The sequence below is a fragment of the Myotis nattereri genome (genome assembly GCF_964212035.1).
Source record: "Myotis nattereri genome assembly, chromosome: 3".
Classification (NCBI taxonomy): domain Eukaryota; kingdom Metazoa; phylum Chordata; class Mammalia; order Chiroptera; family Vespertilionidae; genus Myotis; species Myotis nattereri.
Window position 1 is genome coordinate 7,307,987 of NC_138077.1, and position 21,910 is coordinate 7,329,896.

Here is a 21,910-nt window from a genome sequence, read left to right on the forward strand (position 1 = left end):
TTTGCCCCCTTGTGCACTTGTAGCATCCCTGGCCTCAACCGCTAGATGCCAGTAACAAACACCCCCGCCCCCCTCATTGTGAGGATCAAAAATGTCTCCAGAGGTTGCCATGGGAGAGCCAGAACGCCCCGGTTGACAGCCAGTTTTATTGCTGGCCCTGGGGAGTTAGGGGCATGTGCTCACTTTATGAAAATTCATTGAGCGGCACATATACAATTCAGCAACTTTGCTGCATGCATAAAAACTTTTTTAAAGCTTTTAAAATTGAAAAAAAAAAAAGAAGTCAATGAATAACAAAAAGAGCCAAAAAAAATTGTAGAGTGAGCACGGAAGATAGGTACAGTGCAATGTCTTGTCTGCACTAAGACACTAAGACCCCGGGTCAGGCAGGTTCTGTGGCTTCGGACCCCAGTGGAGAACCCTCGGCCCCGGCTCCCTCCCCCTCCCCCTTCTCATGCAGACTTGCTCCCAGTGCCGCCCAGTCAGAGCCAAGGCTGGCTCTGCACAGGGACCTCTGGGACCCGAACCCACTGTGGAAACAGGGTGGATGGGCACCGCACCCCAGCACCCTGCCAAGAGCCTTCTGAAAACCAGTATCACATGCAAACAGGATATTAGGTTTTGTCAGAGAGATCAAAAAAGGCTTGAGGTTTTTCTTCACAGCCTCAGCCTCTCCTGCCGCTCCCTCTCTGGCTTTATCTGCTCATTTCAGTCGGAGGCAGGAAGAGATGGCAGCCGGGGAGACCCAGGTCTACGCCAAGGTCAACAGCAAGCTCAAGGCCCGCAGCGCCGCCTCCCTCCTGGACCCCCTCCTGAGCCTGGGCTTCCCAGCACACACCGCGTGAGTACTCGCCACTGGGCACCTGCCCCTGGCACCCCGCCTGACCCTTCTGAGGTCCCGGCCACAAACCTGCAGGCCGCTCCGAGCACCTATTTCCTGTCGAAGGGGCGCCTCGCAAGGCGAGGTGCTGCTGCTAAATTAGGCCCTTTGCCGCTGTCTTTAAATGATAGGATCAGGACCAACTCTGCTGGCCGGTTTGCGGGGGGGGGGGGGGGGGGCCTGAATTTGTGACCATTGGAAACCACGTGTCACCATGGTGCCCCATTTCTCAGGGTGTGGAGGAGCTTGGGGCCTATTGTACCCTTTGTGGGCAGCTCAGTGCCTCAGAGAGGACTTTTCAAACTCTAATCTGAAAGGCCCCACCACCCCGTCGGTCTCTAATTCTGGGACCTGTGAGGTGAGGATGTTTCTAAATGGTGCAGGAAACCATCCGTCCTTAGGAAAAAACTCCAGGGCCCGAAAATGAAACAAAATGGTTAAGAATCGACTGGGTGAGCACCATCCTGCGTGTCCAAGGCAAAAGCCCACACGTAGAAAACTTGAACCGTAGGAGTCACCCCTCTCGGCGAGGGAAGAAATCCCCAAAGCGATGAGCTGTGCTACTGACCCTGGGTTACAGGGGCCACAGAAAACCGATTTCCTAGAGCCGGTCCTTTCCAAGGTTATCCACATGGAAAATACACCAGAAGGCCCCTTAGCTACCCCTGGATTTGGGAGGGGGCAAACTTCCCTTGAACATTGTAACGAAATCCCAACCAAATCGGATGGAATAATGTAGAAGCTACACTTTGTCCTCACGCTATGTTCACAATAACCCGGGGCCTGTGAGATGGAGCAGAAGGCAGTGTGAGCAGGGTGCCTGCCGTGTGCGCCCCCATCCCCAGCACCTGACATTGGGGGGGCAGAGGGGGACACTGGGGCAGAGAGCAGGTGACTTCCTACCTCGGGCAGGACCCAGACCCCACTCTCTAAAGCACCGAGAAAGCCGCCCTCTGTCACACTGCTCGCACTGTAGCCGGGACACACACTCAAAATTCCTTCCAACTTAAACATCGGCCGCATGTTGGGGGTAGGAGACCTGTTTCAAACCCCTCATTAGTCTGAAGCGCCCCAGGAAGTCTCTGAGCCGAGGCCTCTCTGGTGGAACCGCTCCGGCAGGCGCATCCCCCCGGTACTGGCCACCTAGCATCACTGAGCCGCCCGCCCCCCCCCCCCCCCCCCCGATCCCCGCATCACCCTCAGCCACCTCGGGCTGAGTCCCTGAACCACTGCCTTTAGCCGGATCCCATGCTCTTCAGTTTGCTCCGGTTCAGTTACATGGAGCTCAGTGACTGTGCCTCCTGGTTACAGCGGTGAGAAGACACAGTCAGGCCGCAGGGACCGCAGGCTGGCAGGGGAGGATAGCGGACATGAGCTCACTGAGCCGATAAGCAAGGTGACCGTGTGCGTGGCCGGGACACAGGGGCTGCACGCCCACCCGGAGGCGGTTTGGAGCGGGCTTTGGAGGGCGACGTTTGAGCCGAGCCGGGAAGAGCATGGGTGTGTGGGCGCGGGGCTGCATTTGGCGGGGAGACACGTGTGCAAGCCAGGGCTGTGACCCTTCCGGCCGCCCGGAGGACCAGGAGTGTGTCCACCTGGCCCCGGTGCAGGGTACACGGGGGGCGGGGGAGACAGACTGCAGGCGTGGGTGGACCTCAGGCATGAGCCCTTGGCCCCCATGCCAGGACTGAGAGGAAAACGGGCAGGGCCGGCGAGCAGGTCCTCATGTCCACAGAGCCAGCGAGGGCCCGGGGGGGACAGAGGCCTGCGCTGCATCCAGCTGAAAGTGTCCAGCCCCTGGGGGACAAGGGGCAAGGGACAGGGCCCGCTGTGTGGCAGGGCTGCCCCCGCCTCTCGCCCCTTCCACACACACTGGAAGGCGGGTTCTGAATGCCCTTGCCTCCGCTTTCCTGTAGGCTGAAGGCATTGGCAGCCACTGGGAGAAAGACGGCGGAGGAGGCCGCAGACTGGTGAGTGGGGCTGTCACACGGGAGGGCCTGTGGCTTGAGGACTCGCAGGGTGGGCCAGGGAGGTGCTCAGGGCAGTCTGGCGGGGCCGGGCCACTTCTGTGCCAACCCACCCAGCACTGAGGGAAGGGAATAAGGAATCCACGTTTAAAACAGAAAACAAGAGAGAGAGAGAGCTTGAAACAAGGCTCTCTTCACTTAAAATCGGTTGTCAAGAAAGAAAACAAGCCACGTGACTTGTTGCACACCCCGCGAAGAGCCCTCTGCTGACATAAAATAGAGGCTGCCACTCGCCAGGCCCCTCTGATGGGGAGAGGATTTCCAGGGGTTGTAAATGTCCCCTGTGGCATCCGCAAGGTGCTCTTAAGGGGCGCCAGGTGTCGGGGGGCGGGTGAGGAGCCCCGGTTCCAGGCAGTTCCCACCCACCAGCTATGTGACTCTGCATACCGCCCACGGGCCTTGGTTGTCTGCTCTGGGAATCTGGAAAGGGCACCCCGTTCTCTAGAACCCGGCCCTGCCTGAATGTGCCATGATGCCACCAATCTGCCCTAGGCGGGAAGTCCCCTCACTCTGCCCCGAAACAGCCGCAGTGGAACTCAAACAATAGAGACCGGGTCCCGTGAGGCTGGGGTGCCCTCCACGGAGCAGACAGCAGATACTGCAGGGGGTCTCTGAGTGTCCAGCATGCCCTTGGTGGGAATGCCCTTCCTCCTCCAGGAACTCTAGGCCAAGGGCAAAGCACATGGCCCCTCCCCAGGACAGAGAAGCACCAAGGCTCTGGGCCAGGCTCGCTCTAGTCAGCCGCCAGATTTCAATTGGAAACCAAGCCCGCCGCTGGGACGGCCCTGGTTGGTCCCTCCGCCATGAGACTAGAAGTCCGACCAAGGAACTGGGAGACAGTGGGATCCCCCAGGCTCGGTCTAGAGTGGGCCCAACCTCACTCATAACCAGGGAGCTGCAAATTCAGCTGCCCTTCAAGACAACAGGACCTTGAAGGGTTGGTGAGGGAGAGGAAAGGGGTGGCCTCTTCCTTTCCTGGTTGCAGCGTGAGGTGTCTATCAACATTGAAAGTGTGTGTAACAGCCCAAAACCACAGTTCCAAGTCTAAGGACATCCTCCGGAGAAATACAAAGGGGCTACAAAAGCAGGAACAAGACCCTTAATTACAGTGTTAAAAAGAAACTGTTTGAATGCCCACCAATGGGATGGCTGAAGGGAAGTCACATATGTGCGTAGGTGATGGGATGTTCCACAGTCCTGAGAAGGTTCCCGCTTAACCAGGAGTGTATGTATTAGCCTGGGGGAGTCGGAAAAACATTGCTGAGTAAAAAATGCAAGTGGCAGAATAATTTCAACAATGGCTTATGTTTTATATAAAAAACACACACAAGTGCTATCTATGAATTTATTGCTTATGTATCCGGAAGAAAACAAAGCAGATTAACCACTGAGGTTGCCTCTAGAAGGGGGAGGAGCCAGGATGAAGGGGGTGGAGCCAGGGTGAAGGGGGAGGAGCCAGGATAAGGGGGATGGGTTTTTTTATTACTATTAGGGAGATGTATTTTCATGTAACTAATGTTTTCCCTGAGTGGTTGCCTACTACTTTCTAAACTTAATATCATCTCACAAGCACTTCCCTGAGTCATTAGAAATTCTTCGAAACCACAATTTCTAATAAACAGATACGTAAATTCACTATTATTTATCTAGTTTGTCCTTCTTTTCTATTGTAAATAGCCCTACATTCAGTATTCCATACATGTATTTTTTTCCATAAGTTTTGTTTTTCCCTTTGGCTAACTTTCTGGAAGTAGACTTATTAGTTCAAATGGGCTGGGTATTTTAAGGCTCTTGACACTTACCGGCAAGTTGCCATATACAAAGGAGGCACAAATGCATCCTTAAAGCTCACTGCACCTCTACACCATTGAGCATAACTTCATCCTTTGAAAAACATTTTGTTCATTTGACAGGTGAGCAAATGGTTGTTTTAATTCTCATTTTTCTTATTAAGGAGAATGAACTTGAGTTTTGGTTTGTATATTCTTTTCCCTGGTATCGAAAATAACTTTTTCTGAGGTGAAAGGAAATATCATAGCCACCTGAATTTTGTCTAGTTCTTCGTGGGTTTGATTTTTACATTGAATGGGAAGTGTGAGATAAAATTAAAATGAGAGTATTTTCCACAACATTTTTCAACACTGAGGGGATGGCTGGACCACAAAGGTCATCTGAAGACCAGGTTTTACTTCACTGTCACCTTTCTCTCAACTTCTTGACCTTTGACCAGGCGATCAGACTAAGCTGGGCCTGAACCCTGAGTGAACTCCGGGCCCCTCTGCGGCCACGGGAAGCTAACGTTTGGGGCTGTGACGGTGAGGTGGCTGGAGGACGGGTGGATGTGGCCTCGGGTGCTCAGCACGGCCTGTACTCTGTCCTCCCGGGGGAGAGACTGTTTGTGAGGACACCGGTGACAGTGGCCGCTCTCTGTTGCAGGCTGCGCTGTCACTGCAATGACCCGTCTCTGGATGACCCCATCCCCCAGGAGTACGCCCTTTTCCTCTGCCCCACGGGGTCCCTGCTGGAGAAGCTCCAGGAGTTCTGGAGGGAGAGCAGGCGGCAGTGCACCAAGAACAGAGCTCACGAGGTCTTCCCTCACATAACGCTCTGTGACTTCTTCACGGTGAGTCGGCCCCGACAGCCTCTCAGGCTCATGACCATGGCAGCTGAAGTCATTTTCGGTGATGACTCGGCAGGGATGGGACAACACTGAGGGCAGCCACATGATTTGTTTTTACGGGGCGTCCACAGCTGTAGGGTTAGCTGACCTCTGTGTGAGATGTCCCTGACTTTCCTCCTCACCTTTATCTGGTCAACTCCTAGTCATCCTGCAGAACCCAACTCGTTTATCCCCTCCCTTTTCTAAGTCTTTCCCCGCTTCCCAGGCAGAAGGGATGGCTGCCCTTTGTGCTCCCACCTTCCTTTTGTCTGTATCTCAATTGGCACTACTTTCCTGTTGTGTGACAATGTGTCTGGGCATCTCTGCATCCCTCACCAGACAGAACCCCTCGGGTAAAGGTGGAGGCTTCCCTCATCTTTGTACCCCCAGAGATTAGCATGGTGCCTGAAACAGAGGACGTGCTTCAGAAATGTGTGATGGATCAACCGAGGAATGGGTGAGCTTGGCCAGTCACAAATGCAGGACTGTTCCCTGCCCGGGGGACCAGCCCTGACTTAGAAAATGGTCCAATAGGCAGCTCCATAGGGTTCCTGGGCTGCTTAGAAGAGAAGAAAGAGGTGTGAGAAGGAGGGAGGGAGGGAGGGAGGGACAGACACCACTTCCTCTGTGGTCCCCCCAGAACAACCTGGAGAGGGCACACCCTGGCCCGGCCCTGGTGCCAGCAAACTCTGTGGGTTCCACCCAGCAGTCAGGCCGGGCAGTTCAGGCAAGATTCTCCAGGTGACTGCTGGGGGCCTGCCTGCAGCTTTGGGGTGAGGAGTGGCATTTGGAACTAGGGAGAGTATTGAGAGAGAACTGAGTGCAGGGAACTGGGGGGCAGAGTCCATGTTGGTTCACGGTCCTCCAAGAAGCAGCCCCCAGAATTGGAAGTGGAGGGGATTTCTGTGGGAGAAACACCCGTGAGGGATAAAGGAGAAGGAAGGATAGGCAGGGCAAGCCTTGCAGTGTTGCCGCCAAAGGTAAACTGAGTGGGAGGGGGGGGGCGGGTGAAAGGATTAAGGAAAGACAGATAAGAGAATGAAAGCTGGGTCTCAGTGGGACGCTGCTCCCTGATGAGGAGACAACACCAGCGCCCACAAGCCGTGTCTTTATTTTATAGCAGATGCCACAAGGCAAAGCAGGGGCGTGAGTTCCAACCCTACTCAACTACATGCACCTGAACTCTAGCACAAGGCACGTGGGGCCACGTGATTGGACCATAGGTTCAAGCTTACTACCACAGCCATTGGCTATAATTGTGCTGGGTGGGCCCTGCCCTCCAGCTGGGATTTGCACGTGGCAATGAGAGGACCCTGTCCTTTCATTAGTCTGAGGTTTGAACCTGGCCAAAACACCGTAGCCGCGCCCCATATTGCAGAGCTGACACCTGTGGATGGGAATGGGGGAGACGGGACACCAGAGTCTCACCTGCACTTGCTGCTCCCAGAAAGATGGGGAGCCTGAGAGCTGAGACCCCCCCAGGGGCCATGACTGACCCGGTCACTATGGGAGGGTGGCCTGTGGCTGGGTCACAGGTCAGCCCCCAGGTGCACAGGTACTGCCTTCCTCGCTGTAGGCTCTGAGCAGTGCACCGTGGCTGCCCTGGAGTCTACAGAACCTCCAGAACCAGAGGCTGCCATGCGGAGCATAGCCCTGGGCCACAGGACGGAAAGGGTGCTGGCTCAGGATGTGATGCGGAGGCTGAGTCAGCATGACAGGGCCTGAGGGACTGTAGTTAAGTGGCAAGGGATTTCCAACCTTGAAGGAATATTCCATTCCACAAAGAATCTTAACCTGAACTCTCTAAGATACTGAGGACCAGGTATAGCACAGATCCCTAACCCCAAACACATGAACCAGATCAATTATGCTTCAGTGTTGTGAACAGAAAAGAGGCTCGCTCGGTGGCATAATTTTTATTAATTACCTTAACTGGTGTTAAAAATACTAAATGACCTGGAGACTCTTACGCTTAGTGAAACAAGCCAATCTGAGAAAGACAAATATCACATGATCTCACTTATTTGTGGAATCTAATGAACAAAATTAATTGACCAACAAAATAAGACCTGAAGCATGGAGGCATGGAACAGACTGACATACCTCGATGTGGGGGTAAGGGGACCAGGAGAGAGAAACCAAAGAACTTATATACTTACTAGTGGCCTGGTGCACGAAATTTGTGCACATTAAAAGGGGATTAATTAGAGGAAATATTTTAATATTGCTATTTGCCCTTTCTCTATAATAGAAGTGTCAGAGATGAAAGAAAATTAGTAAAATGTATATGAAAATCTTCCTTCTGTCAGAGTCTGGGGCACACTGCGGGACCCAGAGTCAAGTCCCCACACACCTGTGGCACCTCAAAATTGCGCAAGACCCAGACCCAGCCGGCCGCACCCCCATTGGGCGAGATCCAGACCCAGCGGGCCCTACCCCTGTCAAGCCCCACTGGGCGGGGGGGCGCAGCCTCAGGTTCCCTGGCCTGGCACCAAGCGGGGGACACAGCCTCAGATCCCCCAGTGCACCCTCAGGTCCCCCAGCCCAGTGCCAAGGGGTGGTGCATGGCCTGAGGTCCCCCAGCCCAGGCTGGGGCAGGGTGCATACCTTGAGGTCCCCTGTCAAGCCCAACCCGGCGGGGAGGCACAGCCTCAGGTCCCCTGCCCTGGCCCGGTGGCACACAGCCTCAGTCCCTGCTGATTACTCATTAAGGCTCCTTACGGGAACTCAGCCTCCACTGTGGGCGCAGCCATCTTGTGTTATGGAATCCCTGCCTCCGCTGTTGACGCAGCCATCTTGACCGTTACTGCATGGTCAATTTGCATATTCCCTCTTTATTAGATAAGATATGCATAGCCCATGGACACAGACAACAGGGTGGTGGAGACCTCAGCTGGGGGAGGTGGGGGAGTAGGGGCTGGGCAGAAAGGGGTACAGGGGAGAAAATGGGAGACATCTGTAATACTGTCAACAATAAAAATCTATTAAAAATTTTAAAATGATAATCAATGGAGCCACTTTAAAATGGAGCCGGAGCTGCCATCCCAGAAATGCCCTGCACATCTCATGCCTCAAAGCTCGGAATGTTAGAACAGGCAAAACAACCTTCGACTGGGCCTGAGCAACCTTGTTTCCCAAAGGGCTGTCCGCAGGGATAACCAGAAAGCAGCTATGGTGACTCCTGGGCTGAAAGTTAGAAACATCATTTAGAATTAGTGTCGCTATAGTGGCTTATCTGCACCAACAGCAATGCCTTCCTTCTATGGATGTAATTGCCCCCCTTCCCTTTCCCATCAATATACCCTGGTCTTTGTCTTGTGCCTGAATCCGTGCTTCCCACACAGCTGTTCTTGTCTTTGATCACAGTCAATGCTGTTGCCTCTCACTCTGAAAGGCCTCTATTTCAGTTTGACATGGTGGCCTGGTAACAAGAGCTGAGCGAGCACATGGCTGTCCCTTCCCGCAGTGTGAAGACCAGAAGGTGGAGTGTCTGTACGAGGCTCTAAAGAGAGCTGGAGACAAGGTGCTGGGCACCTTCCCCCCGGCGGTCCCTCTGGTTCTCCATTCTTCCGTCAGCTACCTCGGCTTCTTCGTGAACGACAGCCCTGCGGACATCATCCGGGAATTCGCCATGACGTTCGCCACGGAAGCAGCTATCTTGGCAGGTAGGCAGTCCCAGCCAGTCGAACACACTGGGCCGGGTCGATAGAAAGTGGCCCCTCTGAGTGGGGGGCTATGCTCTCCCCACTTGGACACCGTGGGTGGATCCCACGCAGGAAGCATGCAGGCTGGTCCTTAGCACAGCGATGGTCGGACAGCCGGCTGGGCCTGGATCAGGGGTGCACCCATCCTTGCCCTGGCCATACCCCTTCCCCCCTCTCCCTTGCCAAGCGACTTCTCTGATACGGCCTTAAGCCAAGGCTGAACGATTTCACCAGCTCCTCCCTAGGGAGCAGGTGTCCTCACCAGGAACGCAAACAGATTCTGAGAACCAGCAGTGTCTTCTCAAAGTGGGACTAGCCTTGTTTGCATCGATTTCAAATGGTTTTCTAAACACTTGCCATATCCCAGCCGCTGAGGAAACTGTCCCAGGTGGACGTGTGGGGCTCTGTAAAGACACGGATTGTCGGCTGGTGGGCACCCAGGGGGACAGGGGTCTCTCCCAGCCCTGTGCCCACCTTGAGCGGCGACCCTCACCAAGTCAGTGCTGTGTGTAAAACACAAGTCCTGGCTGGTTTCTTTTAACTTTTAGGCATGAGCTTAGTCCTCTCTCCTGATTTCTTGGGGAAAGATTCTCTGAGAATCAACAAAATTCCTTTTTCTCCAAATGCCAGTCTTCACACCTCCCCAAAAAGTGGGTCTCCTGGCCCATTTCCCAAATGGAGGCTCTGAGGCTCTGAAGGGTAGTATGTCTGCCCAAGGTCACTGTCATAGGTTGATTAGGGTCCCCTAAAATCCCTGTCTACCCACAACCACAGAGAAGGACCCTATTTGGAAACAGGGTATTTGCAGACGTAACTTGTTAAAATGAGGTCACACTGGAGTAGGATTTGCCCTAAATCCCATCACTGGTGTCGGTGTCCTTGTGAGAAGAGAGGAGACCCAGGAGGAGGCCACAGGAAGATGAGGTGGAGACTGAGTGATGCAGCCACAGCCAAGGAGGATTGGGGCCCCCAGGAGCTGCGAGAGGCCGGAAGGACCCTCCCCTAGAGGCCGAGAGGGAGTGAGCCCTGCCAACACCTGGATTGGAGACTTCTATCTTCAGAACTCTGAGGGAACACATTTCTGTTGTAAGCCACCCAGTGTGTGGCAATTGATGAGAACAGCCCTAGGGAACCAACAGTCTCCTACCCAGTGGGTGGTGGAACCGGATCTCGAGTCCAGCTCTGTCTCACTCCCCACGGGCCGGGTTTCATGCTGAGCAGCCACGGTCCTGAGAGATCGGCCTTGACCTCATGTCCATCACTGGACCCCGAGGAGCCTCTGCCCTGCCCTTCTGCTGCCTGTGCCCTGCACCTGAGCCTGAGGGCGTAGGAGGGGCCAGCTCCAGTGTCTCTTGGGTTCCACCCCAATGAAACGTTCCCATGGGCACAGGGCACAGACGGAAGAAAAGACAAGGGCCCATTCAGAAACAGGGTGACTCCCTGATAGCCCAGATGCGGAGAGCAGTGGGTCTTTCTCAGGCCGCACTGACTCATGTGGTGAGGCCCTGCCCCCACCTCTGAGACACCCAAGAGAAGGAATTTCCCCGACACCCACTCACTCTCCTGCCTCAGGCTTCTCACCTCCATGGTCTCGTTTGCCACTAAAGGCGGGTGAATCATGGGCGGGGCTGCCACGTCCGGGCTTCAGGAAGTGCTCGCAGCACCCGAGACATTTTTCAGGGGAGACAGGCCTGTGTGCTGGTGTGTGCTGCCCGGGGGAGGGGAGGCCGTAACTGATAATTACTGAGATTCCAGAGAGCCTGGTTTCCACAGCAGCCCCAGCAGGCAGCCTCACTAACCTCGTGCTGTTGCTGTCGCCACGGAGGCTGAGACAGGTGGTCCCCTGTAGGGCAGACGCGTCTAAAGCCAGGGCCACCTGACACCAAACTCAGAACTGCTCCGTCTGTCCGTCCGTCCGTCGGTCACCACCTCCCAGAACATAAAGTGCTCATGTCGTCGCTGAAATCAGACCCTGGCTGGCCCGACAGCCCTGAGTGAGGACCTGAGGGCTGGGCCCTGAGGGCAGAGACCCCAGGAGGACCAGGGCCAGTGAGCGGTGTCCAAGAGACACTGGAGCTGGCCCCTCCTACGCCCTCAGGGGCAGGGGCAGGGCACAGTCAGCGGAAGGGCAGGGCAGAGGCTCGGAGGGACTGTCCTGTTTAACAGAGTCACGTGGCCTAAGGTGTTTTCTTCCTGAGACTCTGCAGCTGAACAGTCATTGACCCAGAGAGTGAACCCGCCAGCCCTGGCCGCTGATGACACCCTGATGACAGGGAGGGAAGCGTCTACTTCGTCCATGTTAACCAACTGCTTGGGCAACTCGCTTACAAACTGATAGGCCCCAAACACCCCCTAAAATCCACATCTCTACTCCCACCTCTCTTACACCTCCTTATAGAATCTGCAGGTACCCAACCAGCTCCTCTAAAGGTGAACTCTGCGAGATGGCATAAGCCGGCCGAGGGTGCTCCAGGGCGGAGGCAGGGAGGCCACGTACACAGGCTTGGGCTGCTGAGCCTGGGCGCGTAGCCATCCTGGCCGCGCAGTGCTGACGGCGGGCATCCCTGGGTGTACCCGGTTTTGCAGACTGCACCGTGAAGCCTTGCACCAAGCAGCTGCACCTGACACTGGCCCACAAGTTCTACCCCCACCACCAGAGGACGCTGGAGCAGCTGGCCAGAGCCGTGCACCCGGGCCACAGCTGCCAGTGGACCGCAGCGCTGTACTCGCGGGACATGCGCTTTGTGCACTACCAGGTGAGTGGCCGGACGGGCAGGCAGGCAGGGTCCTCCCACAGGAACCAATGCATGAACGGCCCCTCCGACCAAGCACTGACCCCAGCAGCCCTCCACTGGAAGTATTTTAGTAGAAGGAAAACCTTCTATTCTTTTTCTAAAACTATTTCTTTTTTCGTGCAATTTGTAACTAGCATTCTTTATATATACAGGATGGGACAAAAGTAGGTTTGCAGTTATGAGTACACAAAACAGTTTATTCTTATATTATTTATTAATTATTGTATTATTTTTCCATACAAACAACTGTAAACCTACTTTTGCCCCGCCCTGTATCAGTTACAGACACACAACTTGGGGGGAAAAATAAATGGAAGCATTTCTGGTCATTAAAAATAGAGGATTGCAAAGATTTATCGATATATTGTGTTGCTTATTAATTTATTTAGATAATGATTTGGGCAAAGACCTTCTCTCACTAAGTTGATTCGTTCAAATGGAAACCATGCAGTGCTCCTTACAGACGCACAAAATAAGTATGAATGAATCCACCACGTTCCATGTTGTAAGAGAAGCTATAAGAAACTTCACAGCAAGGAAGGTAGATGTAAAAGTCTGATTATACTTTGAGATCTTTCATATAAAATATAAGCACAAAGATAGATGGGTAGGTGGGTAGGTACGTAGGTAGATGAATAGATGATAGATGAATGATGAAAAGATGGTCAGATAGAGAGATGACAGACATCGTAGAGAGATGATGGATGATAGATCGATGATAGATAGATAGATGCATACATGCATAGACAGATGATAGACACCAACATTCATTTCTAAATCTATCCAAAGGATTCTATGCTGTGTTTTGTTATATTCTGCGCTGTCATCAGACAAAGGCTTGGGGAGTGTCTTGGGGACACAGCCCCCCAGGCAGCCTGAAAGCCAGAGCAGCGAGCCTCCTACGGTCGTCCTTCCCAGCACACGTCCTTGAGGGAGCCGTGACCACCTTTGCCTCTCTCCCAGACCCTGCGGGCCCTGTTTCACTACAAGCCCCAGAACGTGGACGAGCTGACACTAAGTCCCGGCGAGTACATCTTCGTGGACCCCACTCAGCAGGAGGAAGCCAGCGAGGGCTGGGCGATCGGGATCTCGCAGCGGACCGGCTGCCGGGGCTTCCTGCCGGAGAACTACACGGAGCGAGCCAGCGAGTGTGACACCTGGGTGAAGCACAGGTGAGCGTCGCCTCTAGCGGCAGCCCAATGGTCTCTGAGTTCGTGCCCGAGAGCGTCCCCCTGAAAACAGTGGGGACAGTGTTGGCCTGCTTCCCGACCATCCCATCGTTGGTAAAAATTGCCTTCTCCGTGCCTGCCACGTTCTCCCTGCAGGGATACGGTAAGTGTCCTGGCTGATTCGTGGTTTTCTGCTGATAACGTGCAGAAAACATGGATTACTCTAATGGCTTCTAAGACCGTAATCCCAAAAGACTGCACAACACCACTTCCTTCTTATGGGTATAAATTACCTCAGAGGTCCTGTGCTAGGTTTTACTTATCCTTCCACCCAATGGATAAACGGTAGGGCCCTACGGTACATTGTTAGTTTCCTGTTGCTGTGTGATCATGTCCTTAACAGCTAACCCACATCCATGTATTCTCCCACAGTTTCCATGGGTCAGGAGTCTGGACATGGCTTAGCTCAGAGGCTCCCAAGGCTGCAGGCAGGTTTGGCTGGGGCGGGGGCTTCTCTGAGGCTGGGGGTCCTCCCACAAGCTCACATGGTTGTTGACAGAATTCATTTCCTTAGAGTAGTTACTTCATAATTAATGTCAGTCACTCCTCGTGACTTCAGCTGGAATTTATTTTTTATGTTTTTATTGATTTCAGAGTAAGAAAGAGAGAGAGAGAGAGAAACATCCATGATGAGAGAGAATCATTGATCAGCTGCCCCCCGCACGCCCCCTACCTGTCACCAAGCCAGCAACCCAGGCATGTGCCCTGAACAGAAATCAAACTGTGACTTCCTGGTTCATGGGTTTACACTCAATCCCTGAGCCACACTGGCGGGGCTAGAATTTCTTAATTTTGGCATCTTTAACATTACCTGAAGAGTCTGAGGATTTTCACCATCACCAAGTACTGGTTCCTCTTATTTAACAACTAGAGGCCCAGCACACGATTGAAATCGCACAAGGAGGCGCCCCACCTCCCACCATGGGAGGAGGCACCCCATAGGCCACCACAGGAGTTGGGCCAGACCCGCGCCGTAGGTGGCCGGGACCCACACCTGACTTCTACCCCAGGTCCCCCCTACCCCCCTGTCTGTGTCCGCTCCAGGCCACCGGAGCCACTGCGCCAGCTCAGGCAGGCCCCCCTGTGTCTGTCTCTGTCTCCACTCCAGCCTCACCTATGGGCACAACCTCCTCCTGTCTGGTCATGACCCATTACAGCGTCCCAGCCTAATTTGCATATTACCTCTTTATATATATATGTATGTATGTATATACATATATATATATTAGAAGCCCGGTGCATGAAATTCATGCACTGGGGGGGGGGGGGTGTCCCTCAGCCCAGGCTGCACCCTCTCTAATCTTGGAACCCTTGGGGGATGTCCAACTGCCTGTTTAGGCCTGATCACTGTGGGATCAGGCCTAAACCGGCAGTCGGACATCCCTCTCACAATCTGGGACTCCTGGCTCCCAACCGCTCACCTGATTGCCCCTAACTGCTTCTGCCTGCCAACCTGATCACCCCCTAACTACTCCCCTGCCAGCCTGATCGACACCTAACCGCTCCCCTGTCGGCCTGATCACCCCCAACTGCCTTCTCCTGCCAGCCTGCCCCCCGCCCCGCCCACTGCCCTCCCCTGTTGGCCTGGTTGCCCCTAACTGCCCTGCCCTGCTGGCCTGATCGCGCACAACTGCTCTCCCCTGCCAGCCATCTTGTGGCTGTGGGTGCTGCCATCTTCTAGGGTGGGGCAGTCAATTAGCATATTCCTTCCTTATTAGCTGTGGGCTCTGCCATCATTGCAACAACATGAGGGTCGATTAGCATATTTCCTCTTTATTAGATAGGATATATATATATATAGATAGATTCTTCCCTCAATTTCTCTCTCTCCTCACACCTTTAACACACTGCATGGATGTGTCCTTAGCCACATAACCAGCTTCCTCACTTACAAGTTCTGCTTTCCACAGACAATTTCACTAAACTTTTTTCCACTACATAATAAGGACACCCCTTCCTTCAGTTTCCTATAATGTGTGTCTCACTCCTTCTGAGTCTTCACCAGCAACACCTTTAAGATCCATATTTCTATTATGGTTTAACAGTAATTTTTATATTATATAAGGTGGAGCTGAAGTAGGTTTACAGTTGTGAGTATGCAAAACAAGAGTTTATTCTTGGATTATTATTTATTGATTATTGTATTATTTTCGTTATGGTAAACCTACTTTTGCCTCACCTTGTGTATGTATATATACATATATACACACTAGTCTATAGGTAATATTTAATTATTTATAATTATAATTTATATTTTGTTATATTGCTTGTATTATTTGTATTATAACATATACATACATTGCACACATGTATGTACATGTACATATATGGATTTATTACAGGGAATTTCCTTGTGCAATTGTTGTGACTGGCCAAGCAAGGGCAGGCAAGAGGACGGGAAGGAGCCCACAGCTGCCTGGAAACCATGGGCGAGCGAAAGCTGGTGGTCTGGGTGTGACAATCCAGTAAACTTGCATATAAATACATATCATGCATGGGCAGGTGGATGAGCAGTTGCAGACACAGCTGCTACTTGGAATCTCTGAGCTCAGGGAAGCCCTAAGCCTTTTTTAAAGACCTTCCAACTGAATAAGTCAAGCCCAGTCAGGACATTCCCCCTTTCGATTAACTTAAAGTGAACTGATTAAGGACTTTAATCATATCTGCAAAATCTCTTCACGGCAGCACCTAAATGGCATTTGAGTGGATAACTGGGAAAAGGTGTGTGTATGCTTTCAACCAAGACCTAAACTGCCTATGGAAGAGATAACTAAATTTAAAAATAAGCCAGTGAGCTAAACTGGGTACATCCACACAATACAATAGTCGCAATTTTTTGAAATGGTCATGAGGAAGTATTTTATGTAATCCTAGGTAAGTTGAAAAACATCTTAGGTAAGTTGCAGAACAGTGTGTATAATACCATTTGTGGAGAAAGGATGAAGTTAGACATACTTGGCTATGCATATACATGCATGATATGTATTTTAGGCAAGTCTCCGTCTCAAAGTTCCCTGGAAAGGAGAATCTCTAGAAACTTCTAACAGAGGTGCCAGTGAGGGGTGGGGGTTGAAGCTGGGAGGATGGAACAGGAATGGGAGGAAGACTTTCTAGAACCATTCCTTACTTTTTATAATTTGAATGCTATAAATGCATTACTTATTCAAAGTAGAATTTACTCCATTTTAAAAGTAAAGATTATAAGGAAATTGGGTCAGAGGGAGAGAAGTCAGATGATCCAGGGCTGAGGTTTGTGCCCCAGGTGCATGCTGTGAGGTCCCGGCTCCAAGCTGTCCCACACCCAATGGGAGCAAGGCTGTGGCTTCTACCAATGACCACAGCCATCCCACAGGCGGGTAGACCAGTTGCTCAGGACAAGCACAATTTTGCAGGTGTAGACAGGGTCATGGATCCCATGGGCCGCCACAAAATCACAGGATGGTGGTGCCACCAGGGACTGCAGGGATCATCAAATACCTCCCTCCCTCCCTCTGGATGGCTGAGCACCCTCGGACCCAGGGGGTAGAGAGGCTAGATGATGTCACACAGTTAAGGAAGTGCTTGCTTCCTCTTAATACCAACTCCATCCTCATCTGATCCAATACACTATTCCAGCAGGAGAGGAGATGCCGGTTCCAGGAGACTGAGTTCCGGGGGTCATGGGGCTTCCCGAGGCCCTTGTCCTTCAGCAGGTCTCCTCCCTGCTCAAGACCAGAGAGTTTCACTGTCACCAGGCAATTGGCAACCTGGATGTTTCTAGAAGACCCTGTAGCAGATAAGCTTGTGGCTATAACATTTTTTACTTCACAATTAATGTCAGGCACCAAAATAATCATTCCAGCCTTTAAGCCTGACATTTCTGTGACTGTTCTCCTCAGAGACAAATTTCCCTTAGGAATTAGTAAATGTTAATGAAAACTGCAACCAAAGGAGAGAAAAGTAAGTACTAGACTAGGCTGTGGGGCGTCTGCTTGGCTGTGTTTTAGAAGCAGCCCATCTCCCTAGGGGAGCAGTGAGGCAAACTGTGACATGATTCTTGGCCAGAATGGCAGATAGCCAGTGTGCTGTCAGACTCAGGGTCCTGACCAAGCCTTTTAAAACTTGCTTTTAAAAAAAAAAAAGCTTTGAGTAGTGGGCTTGTGGTCAGATGGCACTGTCCAGAGGCCAGCTTAGCTGCGGGCAGATGTAGATATCCCTGCAGCATCAACTGCAGGGCTCAGCCTTGGCCCCTGCACTGGTCGGCTTGTGCAACCCAGTCAGCAAGAACTGCCGGCCTTACAGCACCTGGGAGCAGATGCGGGAGGAGTCCTTCAGGGACACACTTCCAGGTGTGAGTCTGCAGCTACGATGTTCATTGCTTGGCAACTAAAACATCAGGCATCCCTCACCAGTACAACAACCTCAGCCTATACACTGATGGTCCCAGTAGCCTGGATTTCCTTGACAACAATTCACAGGACAATGTTTATCTGTTACTGTGAAGAAAAGAATCAGAGGTGATGGAGGACTGTAGTCTTGAATTGCAGTAGTTTTCAACCCTCCACACAGAACAGTGCACGTAGCATATCGTAGAACCAAGAGCAGAGAGGCCCGGGGGGTAGGGCTTAGAGAACATTTAGTCACCTTCTAGCCGAGAGGAGGTGTCCAACACTGAGCCTGTAACTTTGCAAAACCACAGCGTGAGCTGGTGGCAAGCAGCTCCGATGGAATGATGGTATTGTTCTGGGCTGAATTATGTCCGCCCAAAACTCATATGGTGAAAACCCTGACTCCTGACACCCTAAGACGTGACTGTGCTTGGAGGTGGGGTCTTTCAGGAAGAGATTTGGTTGAAATGAGGCTGTTAGAGTGGGCGCCAATGCAATCTGATTGGTGTCCTATAAGCAGAGGAGATCAGGACACAGACACCCAGAGGATGACTACATGAGAGCTCAGGGAGAAGTCGACCATCTACTAGCCAAGGAGAGAGGCCTCAGGAGGAACCAACCCTGCCAACACCTGGATCTGGGACATCCAGCCTCCAGACTGTGAGAGAATAAATTTCTGTTGCTTAAGCCGCCCAGTCTGTGGTACCTTGTTATGGTGGCTTTAGCAACTAATACGGGGACCTTATCCACACAACCCCTTTTAAAAGCCAGGGAGAATTTAAACACATCTATGGTATAAGTTAACCCGTAGGTATTTCTTTTAAGTTAAAGAAAAAAACAGAAATATTCAAATGTGAGGTCCTTTCTCCTCTCGTTGCCAATCCCATGGTCGTTTTGATTGCGTTGCACTGGAAATACTAGCAAAAACAAGTCAATTTTGTCTCTAACTGTAAATTGCACGGATGTTATTTATAGATAACGAGACTGCTGTCTACACGGTGAGCCACAAGCAGGGTGCGGGTGTCCCCGCCTCGCCTGCAGGAAGAGGAAACCAGCCAACATTTCCTGTGTCAGTATGAGACACTATGAATAGCGCCTTCGCTACTGAGAGCGTGTGCATTTGAAGTGGGAAATGTCAATGGTTCGACTATAATATCGGTGTTCTGGGCCTATGCTCAGCTAAAGCTCACATTTCAAATGAACACGCTGAGTCTATTCGACCTGGTTACCACCCATAGGAGTTTACAGCTCAAGACAGGACAGGCAACGTCATGGAAAGAGAAGGTACAAGTTGCAGACAATGTAAGAAATGCATTGACTAAAGCAAAACTCTGTGAGGGTGACGAATGGTCCACGGCACGTGGCCCATGGCGGTGGAAGCAGGCGACCTGAGGCGCTGGATGGTTGAGATGATGCAGGACAGGTGCCCCTGAGATGCTCCCGGCTCTGTTCCTCCTCAGGGTCTTAGGATGGGGGCTTGGGAGCTAGAGGTTTAATGAGAACTTGGGGCCCTGAGGCCTCTATAAGAGAAATGCAAACTCAACAAATGGGCCAATTATTAGAAACACACCACATTCGTGATTTAAAAGAATGAATCATGTGAACATAGTCATGCCTCCTGGAGTCATTTCCAGGTTTTAAAAAATTCCAGGAAAAATCCCAGTGGCGTCATTTTCTGGAACTTCCGTGAATAGCTGAAAAGTTTATCTGGAAGAATAAACAGGAGAGATATGCCAAGAAAACTTGGAAAAATAAAAACAATCAGAGTAGTTACCCAACCAGATGTTAAAAATGTGTGACAAATCTATAATATGGTTTTGGCTGGAGGAAAAGGAAAACACACATTGGTGAGACAGAACAGCTAACAGAGCAGTACACGCGGGATATTGAGACGTTCACATCCAATAGCTACATCAGAAACAGGGAAATAGCCTGGCCAGTGTGGTTCAGTGGTTGAACATCGATCCAGGAACCAACAGGCCACTAGTTCAATTCCTGGTCAGGGTATATGCCCGGGTTATGGGCTTGATCCACAGTAGAGGGCGTGCAGGAGGCAGCTGATCTATGAAGTTTCTCTCTCATTGATGTTTCTATCTTTCTCCCTTTCTCTCTAAAAATCAATTTTAAAAACATACTTAAAGAAAAGAAGTAGGGAAAGAATGGGTGTAAAATAAATGGTATTTTGCATGATTTCAAGTCATACACTGAAACTAATTCCTGGCAAAGCTAAGCATTAAACAGAAAAAGAAAATTATTTAAAAATAGAAAGCAGTTTAAATTAGTGTATTTCTGATTTCTGGACTCTCTGGGGAGAGCTTTGAGAGCACATAAGGGATGGAAGAGGTCTTAAAGAGACATTTAACTCTATCTCTCTTTTTTTAAAACATTTTATTTATGTATTTATTTTTGTTAATCCTCACCCAAGGATATTTTTCCATTGATTTTTTGTTTTTAGAGAGAGAGTGGAATGGAGGGAGAGAGACGGAGAGAAAGAAACATCATTGTGAGAGAGACACATCGATTGGTTGCCTGCACAGGTGCCTGAGTTGCAACCAAGTCTGCAACTAAGGTTTGTGCCCTTGACTAGAATCGAACCCAGGACCCTTCAGGCCACAGGCTGATGCTCTATCCACTGAGTCAAACAGGCTAGGGCATTAAGTCTGCCTTTCATAATGATGATTAAATGCTTAAAATTTAAGGTTTCTGCATGTGAAAAGTCGTCAAGAATACTACAGCCCACAGAGCCAGTTGGGAACAATGCTCTTAAGAAAACAGTAACAAAGGCGATGTCCCTTCCCAGGCACCTGCGTGATCAGATCACCTGCCTCCTTCTCCTCCTCTGTCATCGCACCACCTGTGGCCCAGGCATCCCTGGACACACAGCCCTGGGGCACTTCTGCCCACCAGCTGATTTGTGTCTAACTTTTCATTTAACCAGGATGCCATCTACTGTATTCTTCATTCCCACCCAACATGACAGGTCGTGTCCACCTGCTGTCGCCACCACACCACCCGCCTGCAGTCTCTACACCAGCTGCCCTTCTCCCTCATCAGACACTGGCCTCTGGTGCTTGCATCCCATCCCTCCAAGACCATCGTGCCAGCATCATCTACTTTTCCTAAGACCTCCCCGATCGTTCCCACCAGCAAACAAACATGCTGTTCCCATGTTTACTTAAAAACAAAATCCCGCACAATTTCCTTTTTCCCATTTCCCTCTCTAGCTGCTGCCCCATTTCTCTGCTCTGATTGTAGATTATTTTAAAATTGAGTTTATAAAGATGACCTTTCCTTTTACAAAATGAGTGTTCCCCTGGGGGCATGGACATTTGCTTGCTCCAGGAGGATGTGTGACCATTGGCCATAGGTTCTCTGTTCCTCTGTCACTCTCCTCCTCTGGCCCCTCCAGTTCCTTCAGACACTCTCATTCAGGGCACCCCGTCAGCCCACCCCCTCTTATCCTATGGTTTTCCATGGTCCTTTCTTTCAGTCATCAGAGCTCATGAATCCCACCCACCCCTGCATCGTGATCGACTCCCGGGACAGGTAGCAGTTTCCTCATGGCCTACAACATCCGGGCACTGCTTTCACCCACTCTCCCACGAGAGCACCTGTCCCTTTCCTGCTTGCACAGCTCTTTAAGTGTGTGTTCACTGTTCGTTCATTCCTGTATCCCAACCATGCCGACCTTTACACCTCTGGCTACTACAGAGGGTGACTCTAAGAGATTGTTGTACAGTCTGCTCAGGCTGCTGTAACAAGGTACCACGGGCTGGGCGGATAAATAGTAGAAACTATTCTTTCACAGTCTTGAGGCTGAAAGTCCAAGATCAAGGTGTCTATGGGGCTGGTTTCTCCTGAGGCCTCTCTCCTTGGCAAGCAGATGGCTGTCTTCTCCCTGTGTCCTCACATGGTTGTCCCTCTGTGTGTCTGTGTCCCTGTCTCCTCTTCTTATAAGGCCCACCCTAGTGACCTCATTTTACCTTAATTACCTCTTTAAAGACGCCCTATCTCCAAATATTGTCGTATTCTGAGGTCCCAAAGATTCAGGACTTCAACTTACAGATTTGGTGACCAGGCGGCGAGATGGTGACAAACGGCCACCATTTACTCGGAATCTTTTCCGTGCTGAGCACCGAGCTCTTTGACCTCATCGTTTCACTCGTCCCCACCGTGACCTTCCATCTGGACGTGTACACCTCGAGCAAGACCAGTGCTTCCCACGTCATCCTGACGCAGCACCTCGTTT

General features: G+C 51.4%; 1 protein-coding gene across 2 annotated transcripts in view; it reads left to right on the plus strand.

Annotated features, from left to right (window-relative positions):
* Nucleotides 1-622: 622 nt before the first annotated feature.
* Nucleotides 623-21,910, plus strand: part of UBASH3A (ubiquitin associated and SH3 domain containing A) — a 42,171-nt gene continuing 20,883 nt past the window's right edge. Inside the window, exons 1-6 of one of the 2 annotated variants that reach the window (XM_081088209.1) lie at nucleotides 623-841; nucleotides 2,797-2,850; nucleotides 5,344-5,530; nucleotides 9,033-9,231; nucleotides 11,857-12,026; nucleotides 13,029-13,237. In XM_081088209.1, coding sequence (XP_080944335.1) covers nucleotides 729-841; nucleotides 2,797-2,850; nucleotides 5,344-5,530; nucleotides 9,033-9,231; nucleotides 11,857-12,026; nucleotides 13,029-13,237 — 932 coding nt within the window. In that variant the 5' untranslated portion in view covers nucleotides 623-728. The remainder of the gene's footprint in view (nucleotides 842-2,796; nucleotides 2,851-5,343; nucleotides 5,531-9,032; nucleotides 9,232-11,856; nucleotides 12,027-13,028; nucleotides 13,238-21,910) is intronic. The other variant, XM_081088208.1, reaches the window with a different exon arrangement.